A 16,664-nucleotide genomic window follows, 5' to 3' on the forward strand; every position below is an offset into this window, starting at 1 on the left:
AAACTCATAATAAGGACAGTATACTATACCAAACATGTCATTTATTACTTATGCTTATTTACATTATTTACATATTGCACATTAGCTGGAATGTTTTATACAGGTATTATACAAAAAAAAAAAAAAAAAAGGAATTAGCTTAGATGGAATTTCCTTCCCACATACAAATTCATACTCCACTTGCCTCCAAAAGAATTTTTTTAGTTTACTTTTGTATTTTTCATGCAATTTTAAATTAGGTTTTAGGAGAATTAGAAAAATGTTAAATTGTCATGAAACCTCACCATATATTATTGTAAGAGATTATTTTGTAAATTCTTATATTTCAAAAGAATGCTCCTTGAAATTTCCTCAGTAAAGAAAATGTTATTCTTCTGGCCAAACTCTATATTCATTATTTAGAAGGACAACATGTAGAAAGTGGAGTGTTACTATTCTTTTAAAAGAAAAAATTAAGTAGAACTAGTAGATATAACAGTATTGACAATATTCAAAACACAAGTTGAAGGAATTATGGAAGAGTCTGTCAGTTTGCAAAAATAAATCTCTTGTTCACAATGGAATATGTTTATAAAGGTATGAAGTTAGATTTCCCTGTTAGGTTCCAAGGCACTTCTCATGGTTCTTGACATTCTGCTACTTTATGGCTCTGCTTCCTATAGGGAATAGAAAATATATTTCATTGGATATTTTCTGTGTTTCATGAAACTATGTTTGCATCTTTGCATATATTTATACATTTATTTCAACGTATTCCTCCAAGATTTCTTAGAAATGTTTAGTAGAATTCATATTGTTACAGTAACAAAAAATATTTTACCACTTTCTTTTAGGAAAACAACTTTGGCTGCTATTAAAAACTTTTTCCTTTGTTCTTTTTCAGAGAAATTGGTGAAAAATAGATTTTAGGAAAAGTGCTTTTAAATAATTTTAAATAAAAGTAATTGAATCCTTAACTAAATTCAATTTGAAGAATAATAATGCCTTTGAATAGCAAAATATTGCAGTGGAACATTTAATTTGGGAGTCGGAAGATGCAGGTTTAAATTCAGACTGCTGTTAACTCTTGGTATGAGTGACAAGTAAATCACTTAATTTCTTTGGACCTCAGTTTGCTCATCTGCAAAGTGAAGGAGTTGGACCAATGATCACTAAAGATCCTTCCAACTCTAATTTTATACTCACTCAACAAATATGTATCATGTGTCTACTATATTTCATTCTGTGTGGTAAACACTGGGTCATGAGTCTTGATCAGTGATATCAAATGCAAATAGAAATGGGAGCCACTAAAGAAAGGATCTTTATGGGACATACTGATGTAGAAAATCACTTCTTAACATTATCTATGTTCTATTGTATTTTATTTATTTTCTTAAATATTTCCCCATTACATTTTTATTTAGTTCAGAAGCACTAGAATATTACTGTTATGTATTTAATACCTATTGTTTAGGTATTTATTTTGCTACATAAATAAGTCATTAAATCAGGTTTCATTGATTGATTTTTTTTTTTTTTTTTTGGTAATTTCAAAGCTGTGGAAAGGAAACAGGTCCCAAAGGGTTGCTTGTTTTTGAAAGTCATTTCTGTGCCAAAATTCGAAACCAAGTCCTCTGACTCCAAATACAGCACTTTTCCCCATGTTTATCTATGAGTGAACAATTTGGTAAGCAATCTAATAATTAAAACAATTTGATAAATAAATTTTTTGAACTATATAAAAAAGGGACCTTAGAGAGCATCCAGTTTAATCTTCTAAATCTACAGATGAACAAATTGAGGCCTATAGTAGTTGAAATGACTTATGTTGTCATTCAATTAGGAAATTAAACTGTTTTCCCTTTCAGTGATGCAACATAAAGTGGGTAGAGGGAATATTTCAAGATTTAAAAAAAAAAAAAAGTTTTCAGGCACTAAAAGGGACCCTCGTATTGCATAAGTTGTTATCTTAGATAATAGTGAATTTACTGAAGAATAACAAGCTGGAATTGCTATATGTAAATGAAAGAGAGGAAACTGTTTCTTACCAATACTCAATAATTTAGATTTTTCATTAATTCATATTTACTTCTTCCAGGTAATTAAAATGAGCAACATTTGACTATTTAATTTTATAAAACTCTATTAGTTTTAAATTTGAATCATAATTTGATTATTGTGGTTTACTACTAAGAGTTCCTTGCCAAAAATTTGAGCCCAGATATTAAAAACAAATAAACCAACAACAGCAACAAAAAAACCCCAACAAACACAAAAATCCAAATTCAGCTATCTACTCAATCAATTTCTCATTTAAAAAAATAATCACTTAAAGCAAAGGGTTAGAGTTTAACAAAAATTTGAAATGAAAAGAAAAGAAAGCCAGCATATTTGGCTATTTGTGTTTGTATATAGTATTGGATCTATATTCATTATATCAACCTGACTTCATGTAACTACACAGCAATCTTAAAGTCCATTTGATATCATATTTTATGTAAACACAGATTTTTCATCAATTAACTGGATGAATAATGGATATGTTGAAAATGTAGATATGTTTTTTTTCTGCTTAACTACAAACACAACATCCCAAATACAAATGGTTCATGCAGCTAATTAGCCATAGGTCAGATTGTATATGTCCTTACTGTCACAGGAACATTTTTCAGGATTTTGTGTCATGTTTCCTGTAAATGGAAACATCTTGATTGTTGTGCACAGTGAAACCCAGAGATCAGAAAATTTCTTTGGTGGAATGGAAAAATGAAAGTTCCAGGCAAGCCAAGGAAATTTTGAGAGTTCAAAATTGTTGAATGTGGAAAGAAAAGAGCCATGAATATCAGAACAGATTGAAGTAGAATTGATGGAAATCTTAATCAGATGAACACATTTATTAAACATGTAATCCTAACCTTGCCTCTTCCTAACTGTTATCTTGAGATCAAGTGATTTAATTTTTTCAGGGCTTCAGATATATGATCTCTTAAATCCTTTCCAGATGAAAGGTGTATGAATTTTCTGAAACTAATTGATCCTAGACCTCAATTTCTAAAGAGAAGCTTTTGAGTCCATCTATAATTGTCACAAAAGAGGTCCCCCTCTAAAAAGTATCAATAATACTGATTACTGATACTATTATCACCTTAACTACTTGGTGAAATACTATTTTTCTTATAATTTTCATCCCATTCTAAATAATTAGAAACATTTTTCTACACCATGTAGCACTCTTGTCGAAGAAAAACATTAACTCCCATTGATCATAGGGTAAAACATTTACTTTTCTGAGATCATGACAAGGTATGATAGCAGGTTGAAACTTTTTACTCTCTAACTCTTCAAATACTATATTTATTCCAGTTAAACAGTTTTAAATACCTCTGTACTAATATAAAAAATATCTATAGGTAATAGCACTATCTCCTTCAATCCTTCTAGTTATATACCCAAGTGCAGTTAAGTGAGGAAAAATGTCCACTTCAGTGATTATAGGTTTGTGGATCATAGGTGAAAATTACTTTTTACTATGTGAGGCTTCTTTGTCCATTTCCAAAAGCATAAGTTATTTAAAAATCTATTTAGTAACACTTAGAAAAAATGTCATTAGATGGCTTATACATTTTTAAGAACCTAGATCAACTGTCATTTCTACCAACGAATCCTTCCTTGATCACCCCTAGCTAGAAAGGACATTTTATTTAATTCAGTAATCGTTTGCCTTTATGAATTTTGGTTAGACCTGTGATTTATCATTAGAAGCTTGGATAAAAAATTTCTTCTACAATTATAGATCAACATCTGTCCTGTAATGTATGGGTTTATTGGGTTTCCTGGGACTCGGGTTATATAGCCAATATGTGTCAGAACAAGCCTTGAATCTGGATATTTCAAGGTCAGCTTTTGAGCCATTATTATATGCTTTTTATAAAATAACTTGTATTTTGTCTCCCATGTCATGGTATGCTTAAGAGCTAACCAGTATATTATAATGAGTTCTGAACCAGTAGAGATCTAGATTATCTTACTCTGTAACACTGAATATGTAACTTAATTTACTTAGGATTCAGTTTCTTCATCTAAAAACTGAGGACAATAATTGTTATTTTTACCAGTGAGGATCAAATAACTGCATAAAGCATTTAACAAATCTTAAAATGCTACATGAATAACCATTATTTCTAGAAAAATTGTAGAATGCTGAAGGGAAAGAATCTTTTTTTAAAAATTTCTCCTGGGTTCTCCCCATTGCCTGGTGTAAAGAATTATATATAATACGCTACTAGTGAGAAATCAGTAAACAAATTGCTAGTAATCACTATTTTCTACCCTCTCCTGATTTATGTATGTGTGTGTGTGTGTGTGTGAGAGAGAGAGAGAGAGAGAGAGAGAGAGAGAGAGAGAGAGAGAGAGAGAGAGAGAGAGAAAGCACGCAGCAGTTTCTCCTAGGCACAAATGCATTGATCATTTCTGAAGTTGAATGACAAAGCTTTGAATGAAATTTAAGTAATTTGCTTTAGTTTTCATTTAAGAAAGCTACATGGTATAGTAAAAAGAATCCTGGATAGGAGTCAGGAAATCTTGATCCTTGATATCTTTATCTGTAAATTGAGGTTAGGCTAAATTATAGATTTCGTGCAGCTCTAATATGTACATCTATGAAAATAACACTGAAGAGGTGGGTTCCTGTTCTGCCACTAAGGGATTTTGTGATTTTATGCAAATGATTTAACCTCCTCTGAATTACATTTCTCATTAGTAAAGTGAAATGACAATAACTGTCAGGCTCTTTGTGGTTTAAATTCATTTAGCAATGTCTGACTGACCCCATGGACCATTTTCTTGGCAGAAATTCCAAAGCTGTCTCATATTTCCTTCTCTAGTGGATCACTATTTTGTTTTGTAGGTGATCCAGTGAAGCAAACAGGTTAGGTGAGTAACTAGCAAGTGCTTAAGGTGTTTGGAGTTGGGTCTTCCTGATAGAAAGGGAAACAAGTTAGAAACAAATTGGTTTCAAGCCAATGCTCTAACCTAACAGCTGCTCAAATGGACTCTTACTATTCTAATAATCTTTATTTCTATGATAAATTAAAAAATATATATATTTCAAAAATAAATTTCCAGTGCATTTGGTGTACAGGAAAATTAGGAAGAATTGGTGGGCATTACATAAGTTGTTTTTAAGAGATCAGTGTAAAATTTTTAAAATGTAACTTGATTAAAAACACATCAAAATTTCAATTTTTTTAATTGCTATTACAGGTTAAGCAAAGACTAGTTGCCTCCTCAGAAACTTGGGAAAGCACAGTCTTTACTTTTAGTAAATTAAAAATATGGTAGCTGCATTAAAAAAGAGGATAATGGTAGAATTCATTTGCCAGTTCCTTTTATCTAGCTTGCATGGGTACAGTTATTTATATGCTCATTCATGTATACAAATAAATGAATAAGAGCTTGGAAGTGAATAGGCACCAAGTTTTGAACACAAATATGTAATCAGCATTACCCTCAATTATACACTAAGTCAACTGCTCAAATTATGCAGCTAATGGGCTTTGTTTTATATTAACACATCTTCTGTGCCAAATGAATTGTCCTATCAATAATTCATAGCAGCTGCCTGGGGGGGGTTTATAATGTGGACCAATAGAGGGGGTACCTTGTATGTATGACCAATATTTGGAAAGATTAAGGTATTTCCATCAACCTTATTGAAAAGAAGCCAACTAAGAATGATTGTTTTCACATTCCCATGAATTTTTCATGTCCCAAAGACAGGATTCACAGCTTTGATAAGCAGTCCAGTGTTGTTATCCTGTCAGAGTACTTACCTTATCCTTCCATGCACACCGGACTGACAGCTAACCGAGTAAGAAGCCTGGCACATCTTTTATAGTCTACAGTGAAAATAAATCATAAATGGATCTATTAGTAGAGTATGGCTCCGAGACATGAATTGTCTTGATAAAATGTTTTCTAGCACAATTATATAATAACTGTAGTATCTGTCTTTAAAGTATAATTTCTCTAGGAACAACAAGGATATACTATCATCTTCAGTCATGGGTGCTAAGTTGTTTATTTAATAATTGATAGTACTTGAGGGGCTTCTGCCTCATTGGCAGAAGTGAAGAAATGACATAGTTTGAAGCAAGGACAAAAAATCTATACGAAGCTATTCATTCTGTCTGTCTGTCTCTCAGATGATCTAGATTCTATACTGTATCACATTCTTCGATTTTATCTATTGAGAAATAATTTTATTTCTATCAAGTACCAAATTAGCCCTATTTCAAGACAAATGATAATGATTATGAATAGTGTTTTTTAAATCCTTTCATGCTTTGGGCTCCAGAAATAAGGTACTTGCCTTATTAATGCAAAATTTTAAAATAATTTTATCTTTATTAGATCTAATTCATATTTCTCTGATGCTTTAAGATTTCCAGTGTTTTCCTCACAATAGTCTTGTGTTGATTGGACAATTATGATTACTTTAATTTTGTGCACTTAATATTTATTGAATTAGTGTATGAACATTACAAATTTGAAACCAGTTGGAGGTTCTATGACTTTGCCAGGATCATACAACTTTTAAATATCAAAACCAGGATTTTCATTTAAACTTTACTTCTATTATTTTCCAAGAATCACATATTCCTCACAAATACTTGCTGATTTTATCTTGCATTTTACTTTGAACTGTCTTTGAAAATGCCATATGCTATAGTGATATTGGATCATTTCTTATTTTCAATTTCTCAGAGGCGAGATATCAGCATTTCTTGAGTGATACTTCTAGCAGCTTAAATTTTTGTCTTCTCTGGCAGTTTTAACAGACCTTTTGTACCCAAGGTTGCTTCTAAGAAGAGCTAGTTTATCCACATGCCATTGGACAATTCCCTTAGGTGAGCTGTGATTATCAGGAAGAGTTGTAATAGAAAGAACATTAAACTTGTCATCAGGAGACCAAATTTTGGTCTTAAGTTTGGCCACTAGCTTTGTGTTTGGCCTTGAAAAAGACTCTTTACTTCCTTATTTTATGCCTGTAAAATGATAGGGCTGGGGCTGGAATAAATGTTCAAGGTCACTTTTAGCTTTAGTTCTTAATGGCTGCACAATTTCTCTTGAATTTGTACTTTTATATACTTATATATGACTATATTTGTATATGTGTGTGTATATACATACGTGTGTATATATATATGTATATCTATACACACGTATGAATACATGTGTATATATATACACACGTATGTATATCTATATTTAACTGTGAACATATGCATATCCTTATAATGTAAATTCCCTGAGAACAGAAACTATCATGCTTTTGGTTTGTATCCCCAGTGTCTAGAAGAATGCTTGATACATAGTGTTTAATAAAAACTGCATTAATTGATTGATTAATGACAGAACTTAGCTGTGCTTCTATCCATTTGGGCCTGCAAAAATGTAATTTCCTATATTGGGTTACTTGCTGTCTCAGGGAGGGGATTAGGTGGGGAGGGTGGGAGAAGAAACTTAAAATATAAGGTTTTGCAAAGATAAATGTTGATAACTATCTTTGCATGTGTTTTGAAAAATGAAAAGCTGTGTGTGTGTGTGTGTGTGTGTGTGTGTGTGTGTGACACAGAGAGAGAGAGACAGATAGCCAGACAGACACACAGAGAGGGAGAAAGGGAGAGAGTTTCTAATCCTGGCTTCATCACTTACTTATGTGACCCTGAATAAGTCACTTCTCTCAGGCTCAATTTCCTCATTTGTAATGAGAATAATACTTCTCTCCCTTCCTCACTGGGTTGTGAATAATTACTCTGTGATCTAATCTAAAAGAGAAATGTGTGATATTATTACTAATTCAGGCCTGTTATGAAGACCTAATAATTGTGGAAGAATAACTGATAAAGGCTACATTATTAAAATTTTTTTTTTTTTTATAAACAAACCTACACACGCTAAAGCTTATCACTAAGGCTTTTGGTGCACTATGTGTATGCATGACCATGGGGTCTGAGATTTTACAGTAAAATTGGAGGACAGTCTTTGTTTATTACCTTTCACTTCCCTTATGTATAGTAGGCAGGAGGGTTGATCATAAGGTTATGTGCCAACCAGCTGTGAGCTGATGCTCATACATTGAGAAACCCAATCATTTCATGTAATTCATATCATCAAGAGAACCTTGCTTACTCAATAAAGGTTTAATGGAGTCTAGTCACTGTATATATAATGGGAGATTTTGTTATGATGAATAATCACTGTAAATGGATGGTGGTGACATGACTCAGCTAAATAATTGCATGAAAATTTCAAGCTCCAAATTCTGGTGATATAATGTATAGTAGAATTTAGCATCCCACTTTGCCTTTAAAAAAATATTAAATCCTCAAGATCAGCCTACAATAAGGTGGTTCCAAGAAGCAAAAAAGGGGAGACAGGATCTAAGTTCAGTGAAACTCAAGCCTCCTTCTATAGATCAGCTAATATTGTATTTCACATCAGTTAAATTCTTATTCCAACCTGATCACTACCATACTCTGCCTAAAGATATTTGCATCCTGATATCTGTATTGCGAGCAAAATGGGAACATCATGGTTTTGGAGCTAGCCTATTGGATTGGAAATCAGTAGATCCAGATTCTGGTCTTAGCTTTACCCTTAATCAATTCTGGGACTGTAGGCAAATCGGTTACCTCTCTGGGTCTCAGTTTCCTTCTGTGGGAAATAAAGTGGTTGACTCGATGATCTCTTTTTAAGTTTTATCCCAGCTGGAACATTTTACAAACCAATTATTGCCAGGTACTTTTCACATAATGTATTTTTCAGCTTGTGTTCTAGAATTTTGATTTCATTAGGGGTAGGCAGTATATCCTAATAATACATATTAGCAACTTCTCTCTGATATAAGGCCTTACAAAGCTGCACTGAAGGTGAAGTGATTTGCTTAAAATTTACACAATTAGTATGTATCTTTTCAAGAGGTAGGTCTTGAGCTTAGTTTTTCCTCATTCCAAAACTGGCTTTCTATCCATGACTTCACACTGCTTTGGAAGTAGATGGATAGTGTAGTAGATAGAGCTAAAAAGCCCCAAGGTCATATCTGGTCTCATAAACTTAACTAGCTTGTAACTCTGGGCAAGTTAATCCCTGTTTGCCTCATTTCTTACATATAAGAGATGGGGATAATAAAAGTACCTATTTTCTAGGCTTGTTCTGAGGATTATATGAGATAATAATTGTAAAGTGTTCAGCACTGCCTGGCACATGATAAATACTACATTATTATTATTGTTTTATTATTACTTTACTAATATAAATAATAAGAGTGGGATGGCCAAACAAAGTAGAAAGTGCCAGCATGAAGAAAGAAAAATTATGCCAGGAAATAAATATTCCTACAGTATATCTTATTTTGGCCACTTGGACATGCATCCTGAATTGCTTTATAAGTGTTATATATGCTGTGCAAAATAAATGCTTTTACTTTTCATGAACTGGCTGCTTTGGCAGAAATATTGCTAAGATTACCTCCAGGGTAGTAGTCTGCTCAGCTAATCAGACCATCTGACCACTTTCTCTGAAAACAGAAAAGTGTTTAATACTCTAGTGTTTACATTTGTGATTGTGTTTAGGTTTCCTATACCTTAAATGTTGTTCCTTCCTTCATAAGATTGTAGACACAAGTCTAGAATTGGAATAGCTCTTACATGTCTAATCTTCCCCTGTTCATCCCTCACACTTCTTATTTTTCATATGAGGTGATTAGAAAGCTTAAGTCATCTGTTTGTCCAGAGTTATACAAGTAGTGTTACACAGATAATTAAAGCAGTCATAGGGTTGAAGCTCAAGCCTTTTACTCCAGAACCAATATTTTTCCTCCCATTCTATATGTTTCAGCAGGTTTTGTTCACCATTGACTGTGAATACTAATAATCCTAATGTGATATTTTGAATCAAGAAAAGGAAATTGATTTGCTAAAACATGGCAAACTAGAAAAGGATGTACATTGGGGTGAGAATAAAGAAAAGAGTGTATAAAGAAATCTCTGGAGAAAGTTCATGAGACAGAGATGTTTATGTACTTAAGCAATGAAAAGGAACCAATAAGATCGAGATGCAGTTTAGAATTGGACCAATGAAGAGAGTGACCTAGGGTTGAAGGCAAGCAGGAAACCAAGAATTCCAAAAAGCATAAAGGTTCTAGGAAGTAGGGGTCTGACTAACTCTGGGAGAAGTTCCTGGACCAGGCAGTGAGGGTGGCCATTGCAAGGTTCAAATGGAATGGTTCAGTTCAGTTACTCTGGTATTTACACCCTAGAGTCCAGCTCTTGGCAGCCACCCCTTCAGTAATTCATTCTTCACGTTTGTTTGGTTTTCGTATTCAAGCAGATACAAATATAGGCAAGAGGCCAGTATTCATAAACAAATGGATAATGAATCAGAGATTCATCCCATTCCTAAATGCCGCCCATAAATTTTTCCAAATGTCAATTTCTATATAAACTATTACTTGCTCCAATATTTAACTATCTTTATCAATATAATCCATTTTTAAGCAAATCATCTTCTAATATGTCCAATTCTATCACAACAAAGCAACATTTCACAGTAAAAATGAAGAAACAGGTCCATTTCAGTTGAAAAATGTACTCCATTTCATAGATCTAAACTTTATACTATATATGTCTCTATGTAAATAGCATCATGATACTTACATGCTGGAATGGTGCAGTCCCTAGTGTTGTGATAAAGTCTATGAAAGTGTTTGCTGCATTTGGGGCTAAAATATAGAGGACCTGGAAGAGAGAAATAGAAGATCATCTACTACTGTTCATCCAGACAACAATTCCAGTCAATGGATAGAAGAAATTCAATTAAAACTCACCTGTAAGATGTTTTAAAAACTTGTCTTTCATCCGCAAATCTCGAGGAACTATTTCTGTTTGAGAAGATGAAAATCATTAGCCTATTATCTAAGAAGAGCATTTGTTTCAGATTTAAGTTGCTAAGATTTCTTAAAAGTGGGCAAATTTATACATCTTCATCAACTTTTTTGATGTTTAATTAAAAAAAAAAGACGGTAGCCTTCCTTAATGTATGCAAGTTGTTAAAAAACATTAAGACCAATCTAGTGCACAGATTTGTTTTTAAGCAGCCTCAATCACCCATGTGGTGGTGTGGTCCAAAACACTAGATTAAAGATGGATATCAAGAAGCCACAGTATAAGAAAAATTTGTAGGTAATGTTTGCTCTTCTATAAATAGGATTGACTAGCTCTACTTTTTAGGCAGTTAGATCTTGGTATGGATACTTCCCTCAAACTAAAAACTGGAAAGTAAACAAGGAAGCATGCTGTAGGAAATTTGTAGTCAGGATGACTTGGATTAAAACACATTTTCAAGACACTAACTGGTGATCACAAGTCACTTAACTTTTCTATGCCTTAGTTTTCTCATCATCAAACTGAAGAGAGTGTATTCAATGGACTCTCTGGTTCCTTTGAATCCTTAAATTTATGGCTCCAAGGTAATTATAACAGTAATTATAGTAATTAAGGCAGAAGCAAAACCTGGGAATAACACTAATAACAATAGTAATAATTATATAGTGTTTGAAGGTTTGCATAGCACTTTATAGAAATTTTCATCTTATCCTCATAATAATCCTAGGAGTTAAATGCTATCATTATCCCTGTTTTGCAGATGAGGAAATTGGGTCAGACAATAGTTAAGTGATTTCCTCATGATCCCACAGCTAATAAGTATCTGAAGCTAGATTTGAACTCAGATATTCTCTATACTTAACTACCTAGTTGCCATTTTTGTTATCTATGAATAGCCCATTTAGTAAAAGACCCAAATGTACTCAAAGATATCTGTTGTCTGATATGAATAAATGGAAGTGTAATTTGATTCAGAAGATGAGATTCCCAGGAAACAAAACTGCCAATTGAATTACTCCTTGCACTCCTGTATTTATTTTATTTGCTTGCATTTGGTCTTCAGCAGATGGTAAAAGAAAAACTACCTTATTGATATCCAGCCTCATTCCCAGGCTTTGTTTGTGTTTTATTTATTTGGTCAACTTGAATCATTTTCATTTATTGGCTCTAAACTGGTAACTTAGTGATGATTGCATGTTTTTTGTTACACTTTCTGCCACAAGTGCTGTTCAGTTCCTGCCTCATTCCATCAAAGGAGACAATATTTCTATCTGAATCCTATTGGCTTTTGAGCTTAGAACTCTCTCAGGTGTCAGTCTTCATTTATTCCTAACTTTAGTGAGTCTAAAATTGACCTTATCATATTTGACCTAATTGTGTCATAAAGAACATTAAAAGCTTATATACTTTCCTCAGAGGTTCTCCCATGGGATAGGCTCTCTGGAGAGTGCCATGAAGAGAACTCTACATTTTCTTCTTAGTGGCAGCTGCCTTTCTAGAAAGATGCCCATTATAACTAAAGGCAGAAGTAGCAATTCAGGCCAGAAATTAATGATGCTGATAACTTGCAAGGAAGTGAGGAAATTATCACTACCTGTAACTGTTTTCTACTAATCTTATTTTTAAAGGTTTCTGTCTCCAAGAATTGTGCTTCTCTCTGGTTCAGTACAGAAGTGATTAAAAAAAAAAAAAAGAGTCAAAACACTGAACTTTACAATTCAACAGTAAAGCTTGCAAGCAAATGAAGAAAGAGTTGTGGGTGGTGGGATGGGTGGGTAAATTGAGTCTACTTGGGTACTTAGAAATTTAAAAACAAAAAAAAATTGACAAATTTATCAAAATGAAATTTTACAAATATAATCTTCCTTGCTATATTCTGCTATACAAAGCTCAATTTTTTTTTTCCCTTAAGGAGAAAACTTATTGGGGGTGCTTATATATGTATATAGTAATTATAAATGGAGAGGCTGACTTACCAACTCTTTGTTCATCAGGATAAATTCCATAGTCAGTGATTTCTCTCCTGCCCAAAGTATAGTCATGCTTGCTAAAAAATTGCAATCTGTTGTCCTCCCCCGAATGATATTTTTTAAGTTCCTGGATGATCTCCATGATTAAGTTTAAGAGAGTCTGCCTATCCTTGAGTTCTCGAGGTTCAGTCCTCCCTTGGCAAGATCCCACTGTCAATAATAACAGTGCCAGCCCCAGAACAACAGGACACCTCAGTCCACTCATTTCAATCAGCACAAAGATGGGAAAGGAGGTGCGTTAAGCAAGCAGTCAATCAGGAAAGAAATCCTCCACCTTCTCAGGACTTCTATTTCACTGAAAGAAAAGGAAGAAAGTCATTGGGTGGGGATAAGGGGACAAATAAAAGGGTGAGGGGCAAAAAAAAAAAATGCTACGGAAAGATGGGGGGAGGGTTGGAGGATGGCGCAAATGACCTAGTTTGTTTATTCACTCCCCCTTCCACTTTCCTCTTAGGGCTCACATAAAATCTGTTCACCTAGTGGGGAAAGCAGTCACTGGTTTCCGAGCTTCAGCAGGGATATGGGGGCTCGACTAACTAGGAGCTGCACTTTTCCAGAATCCAGTCCCACTTTAACGGGGAGGGAACCACACTCTGAAAAGTGGTCTCAGGCACCAAGAATGCTTGGACTAGATAGAGGGAGCCACATTCTGTAGGCATTGGGAGGGGGAAAAGGGAAGGGCATCCTTTAAAGACTAGCAGCTAACGAGCGCATGCACACACACACACACACACACACACACACACACACACACACACCCCTGAGTTCCCTAGAAGGCTACGGGTGCCTTCTAGACAAGACTCCCAACTTGGCAGCCTTTTCTGGGAGGCAGAATTGGGAGAATTGATCATATATTAGTATTGATCAGACCCCAACAAATCAGTGTTATAAATAGCATAGTTTTTTAGTTTCTCCTGGAAATCTCTATCTATCTGTCCATCTGTCTCTCTATTCTATAAAACATCTACCTGGGTAGCCTCTTCAAACGCCTGAACGCTCAATTACTTTCAAATCTTCTGGCCTTAATTTCCTCAGTAAACTTTCAATTTCGTCAGTAAAACGAAGGACTCTTACTAGTAACTTCTTCATCCTAAATTCCTGACACACGTCTATGTCATATCAAGATTTACAAAGAGCTTTCTGAGAACACCGTGAACTGATACTGTATTATTATGCCCGCGTTAGCTAGAGATAGAACAGCGTTGGCTGGGTGCCTTGCGCATAGTCACACAAATAGCAGAATCATAATTCGAACTTCAATGCTCCTCTCTATTCCACGCCAATCTACCTTTCTCCAGGTGTCTACGGATAGTTTATATGGACTTCTATAAATAACGTATATACCTGGTATGACTTCCCATTCTGAGCACAAAGTAACATCGGCTTCCACTCCCCAGCACCCTATGTCAAAGCAGACCAATACAGGTAGTTTTGAACAAAGTAGCCTTTCTCCCAGTACCTGAAAGTCGCGGAACATGCCGCCAAATCAACATTTTTCCTAGTTAGGTCACGCTCTTGGGGCTGACATTGCGCCCTACGCGCAACTGACTATCCGTCTCCAGTGCTCCCTGGTGCCCAATACTAGATCAGCTAAATTTGAATGGGGATCGAAGAGCGAATATATCGATCTCGTTTGAAAAACCAGGAAAGCGGGTGAAACAAAACCGAATCTGTGCCCACCCCAAGCACCCATGGTAGTCGGTGCTGACAGGAAAACTCCGCCTCAGTAGGCTGATGCCGCCACAGTGACTAGAGACTACAGTGTTCAGCTCTGGACCCACCAACTGATGCTGAAGGGGAGGGGGTGCTGGTATTGATGATGAAGACAAGCACAGATAAAAGGAAAGGATGGTAGAAGCGACTGAGAAGGTGGTAGATGCGACGGAAAAGGGTGGGGGTGAAAGGATATTCTATCCCCACCCTCTCCCCAAAGTCTCCCTTTGGGCAATTCCATCAAGCATCCACATGCCTGTGCCTTGGAGTTGCCATCGCACACCCGCTTTGATCCCCCAGGTTCTCTCCTATGCTATAATTCACACCCTAGAGCGGTAGAGGGTATGAAGGGTGAGAGGGAGCCTAAAAAGACACTTTGCCAATGATCGCTTGTTCCCCTGAAAAGCGGTTGGTTTCTTGGGAATCGGAACTCTGCCAAAGCAGAGGGGAGTTCTAGCTGAGACATGGTGTGTTTGTTACCTGCCTCTTCTTTCCCGAGAGTCGCTGCAGGAAACCGGACCACTGTATTCTGTTCTAGCGAGACAGGACAAAAGCAGACCAAGTACCGGCAGCCAAACTTTCCCGGTGGCCCCCCCTGTGCACGCGCCGGATTCTCAAACTACTCCATTCCAGCTTCGGTGCCGTCTCTGCTTATATAGGCTATAGGATGTGCATGAGGTGCCTGCGTTCAGGCTGATATTATCGACTTGAAAGTGGGTGGAAAACAATAAAAGTCCACTTGGCAACCTTGGGAGTGTTGTTGCCTGAAGTTTTCCCCCTTAGATCCTTTTGGCAGGGTCTCAGCCACTTCTTATTCTTCCTCCTGCAGACGTAAGGCTCAAGTCCCAAGTGGGTTAAAAAGCCTAAGTCTTTAATTAGAAACGCGTTAAGAAGCCTCTGAAATATTCATCCCCCTTTGTGTATCTTCCGTCAGATCTCCAACTCCCCCTTCCATCTCTCTCTCTCTCTCTCTCTCTCTCTCTCTCTCTCTCTCTTTCTCTCTCTCTCTCTCTCTCTCTCTCTCTCTTTTTCCCTCTCTCTCTCTCTTTTTCTCTCGACTATGTCACTGCTTTCCTGTCACTGTAATAAGATGAGAAGAGTGTTTACCAGGAACCTGGATCTGTTTATGTCTAAATGTGGATCTTAGGGCTATTAAATAAAGAGCTCATCGATTACTTCCACGTTTAATAAGTCGATTAAAATTTCTCTATTTAGGAGGGTGAGGTGGGACTCAGGGGACTTGCTCTTTAGAAGACCGAAAGCAGTTTTAGTTAGTGACCAAATCCCTAGTTTGTCAGCTTTTCAAGATTCATTAAGGATTTTCAACTCTTAACTACCTGACAAGAGCTGACAGAGACTAAAGAGGTGTGAGTAGATTAAACAATTATATTGGGACTTAAGCTGAATCCTGCTGAGAAGGGTGTGGGGTAATGCCCAGAGTGAAAATAAAGAGGAGAGGATAAAGATAACAAAGGAGTGCAGGGATATTCATTCAAGTGTCTATTCCCAACCGTTGCTGAAAATCTACTGGGTGACAGGCAAATAGTTTTTAGTGGAGAGCAGTGGTTTTAGAGTCAGACATTGCTGTCCTGCCTTAGTTCCTTTCTACTTGTGTAACCTTGAGCAAACTATTTCTCTCTGTGCCTCAATGTGTCTAAGAGATCATTGTATTTACCTCTTTACACAAGAGTGTTTTGAGGGACAAACTTTACAATCATTAAATAATTATGTAAAGGTGAATCATTATTTCACAATTAATCCCCCATTCACTCAATGTACTCATTTTGTGGAAAGGGGGAATGTAAGAGAGTTTTCATCAGAGTCTTGTTCGTGGAAAAAGATAAATATCACTGTAAAAACGTGGAAAGAGCATTCAACAAGCATTTATTAAACACCTATTGTGTTTTAGGCACTGGACTAGATAGTAGGAGACCTGCATTCCAAGTCCAAACCAGCTATTTGCTAGCAGTATTACTTTAGGCTAGTTATTTTT

At 35.6% G+C, this 16,664-nt stretch overlaps 1 protein-coding gene across 1 annotated transcript; it reads right to left on the bottom strand.

The window, feature by feature from the left end:
* Positions 1-526: 526 nt before the first annotated feature.
* ALKAL2 (ALK and LTK ligand 2) lies at positions 527-13,421 on the bottom strand. The gene is made up of 5 exons (XM_003757908.3): positions 12,905-13,421; positions 10,871-10,924; positions 10,701-10,781; positions 5,814-5,879; positions 527-656 (listed from the first exon to the last, which is right to left on the bottom strand). The coding sequence occupies exons 1-4, from the start codon at positions 13,161-13,163 to the stop codon at positions 5,815-5,817; spliced, it is 459 nt and encodes a 152-aa protein (XP_003757956.1). The 5' UTR covers positions 13,164-13,421; the 3' UTR covers positions 527-656; position 5,814.
* Between the last annotated feature and the right edge of the window lie 3,243 nt (positions 13,422-16,664).

This window comes from Sarcophilus harrisii, chromosome 2 (genome assembly GCF_902635505.1).
Source record: "Sarcophilus harrisii chromosome 2, mSarHar1.11, whole genome shotgun sequence".
Lineage (NCBI taxonomy): Eukaryota > Metazoa > Chordata > Mammalia > Dasyuromorphia > Dasyuridae > Sarcophilus > Sarcophilus harrisii.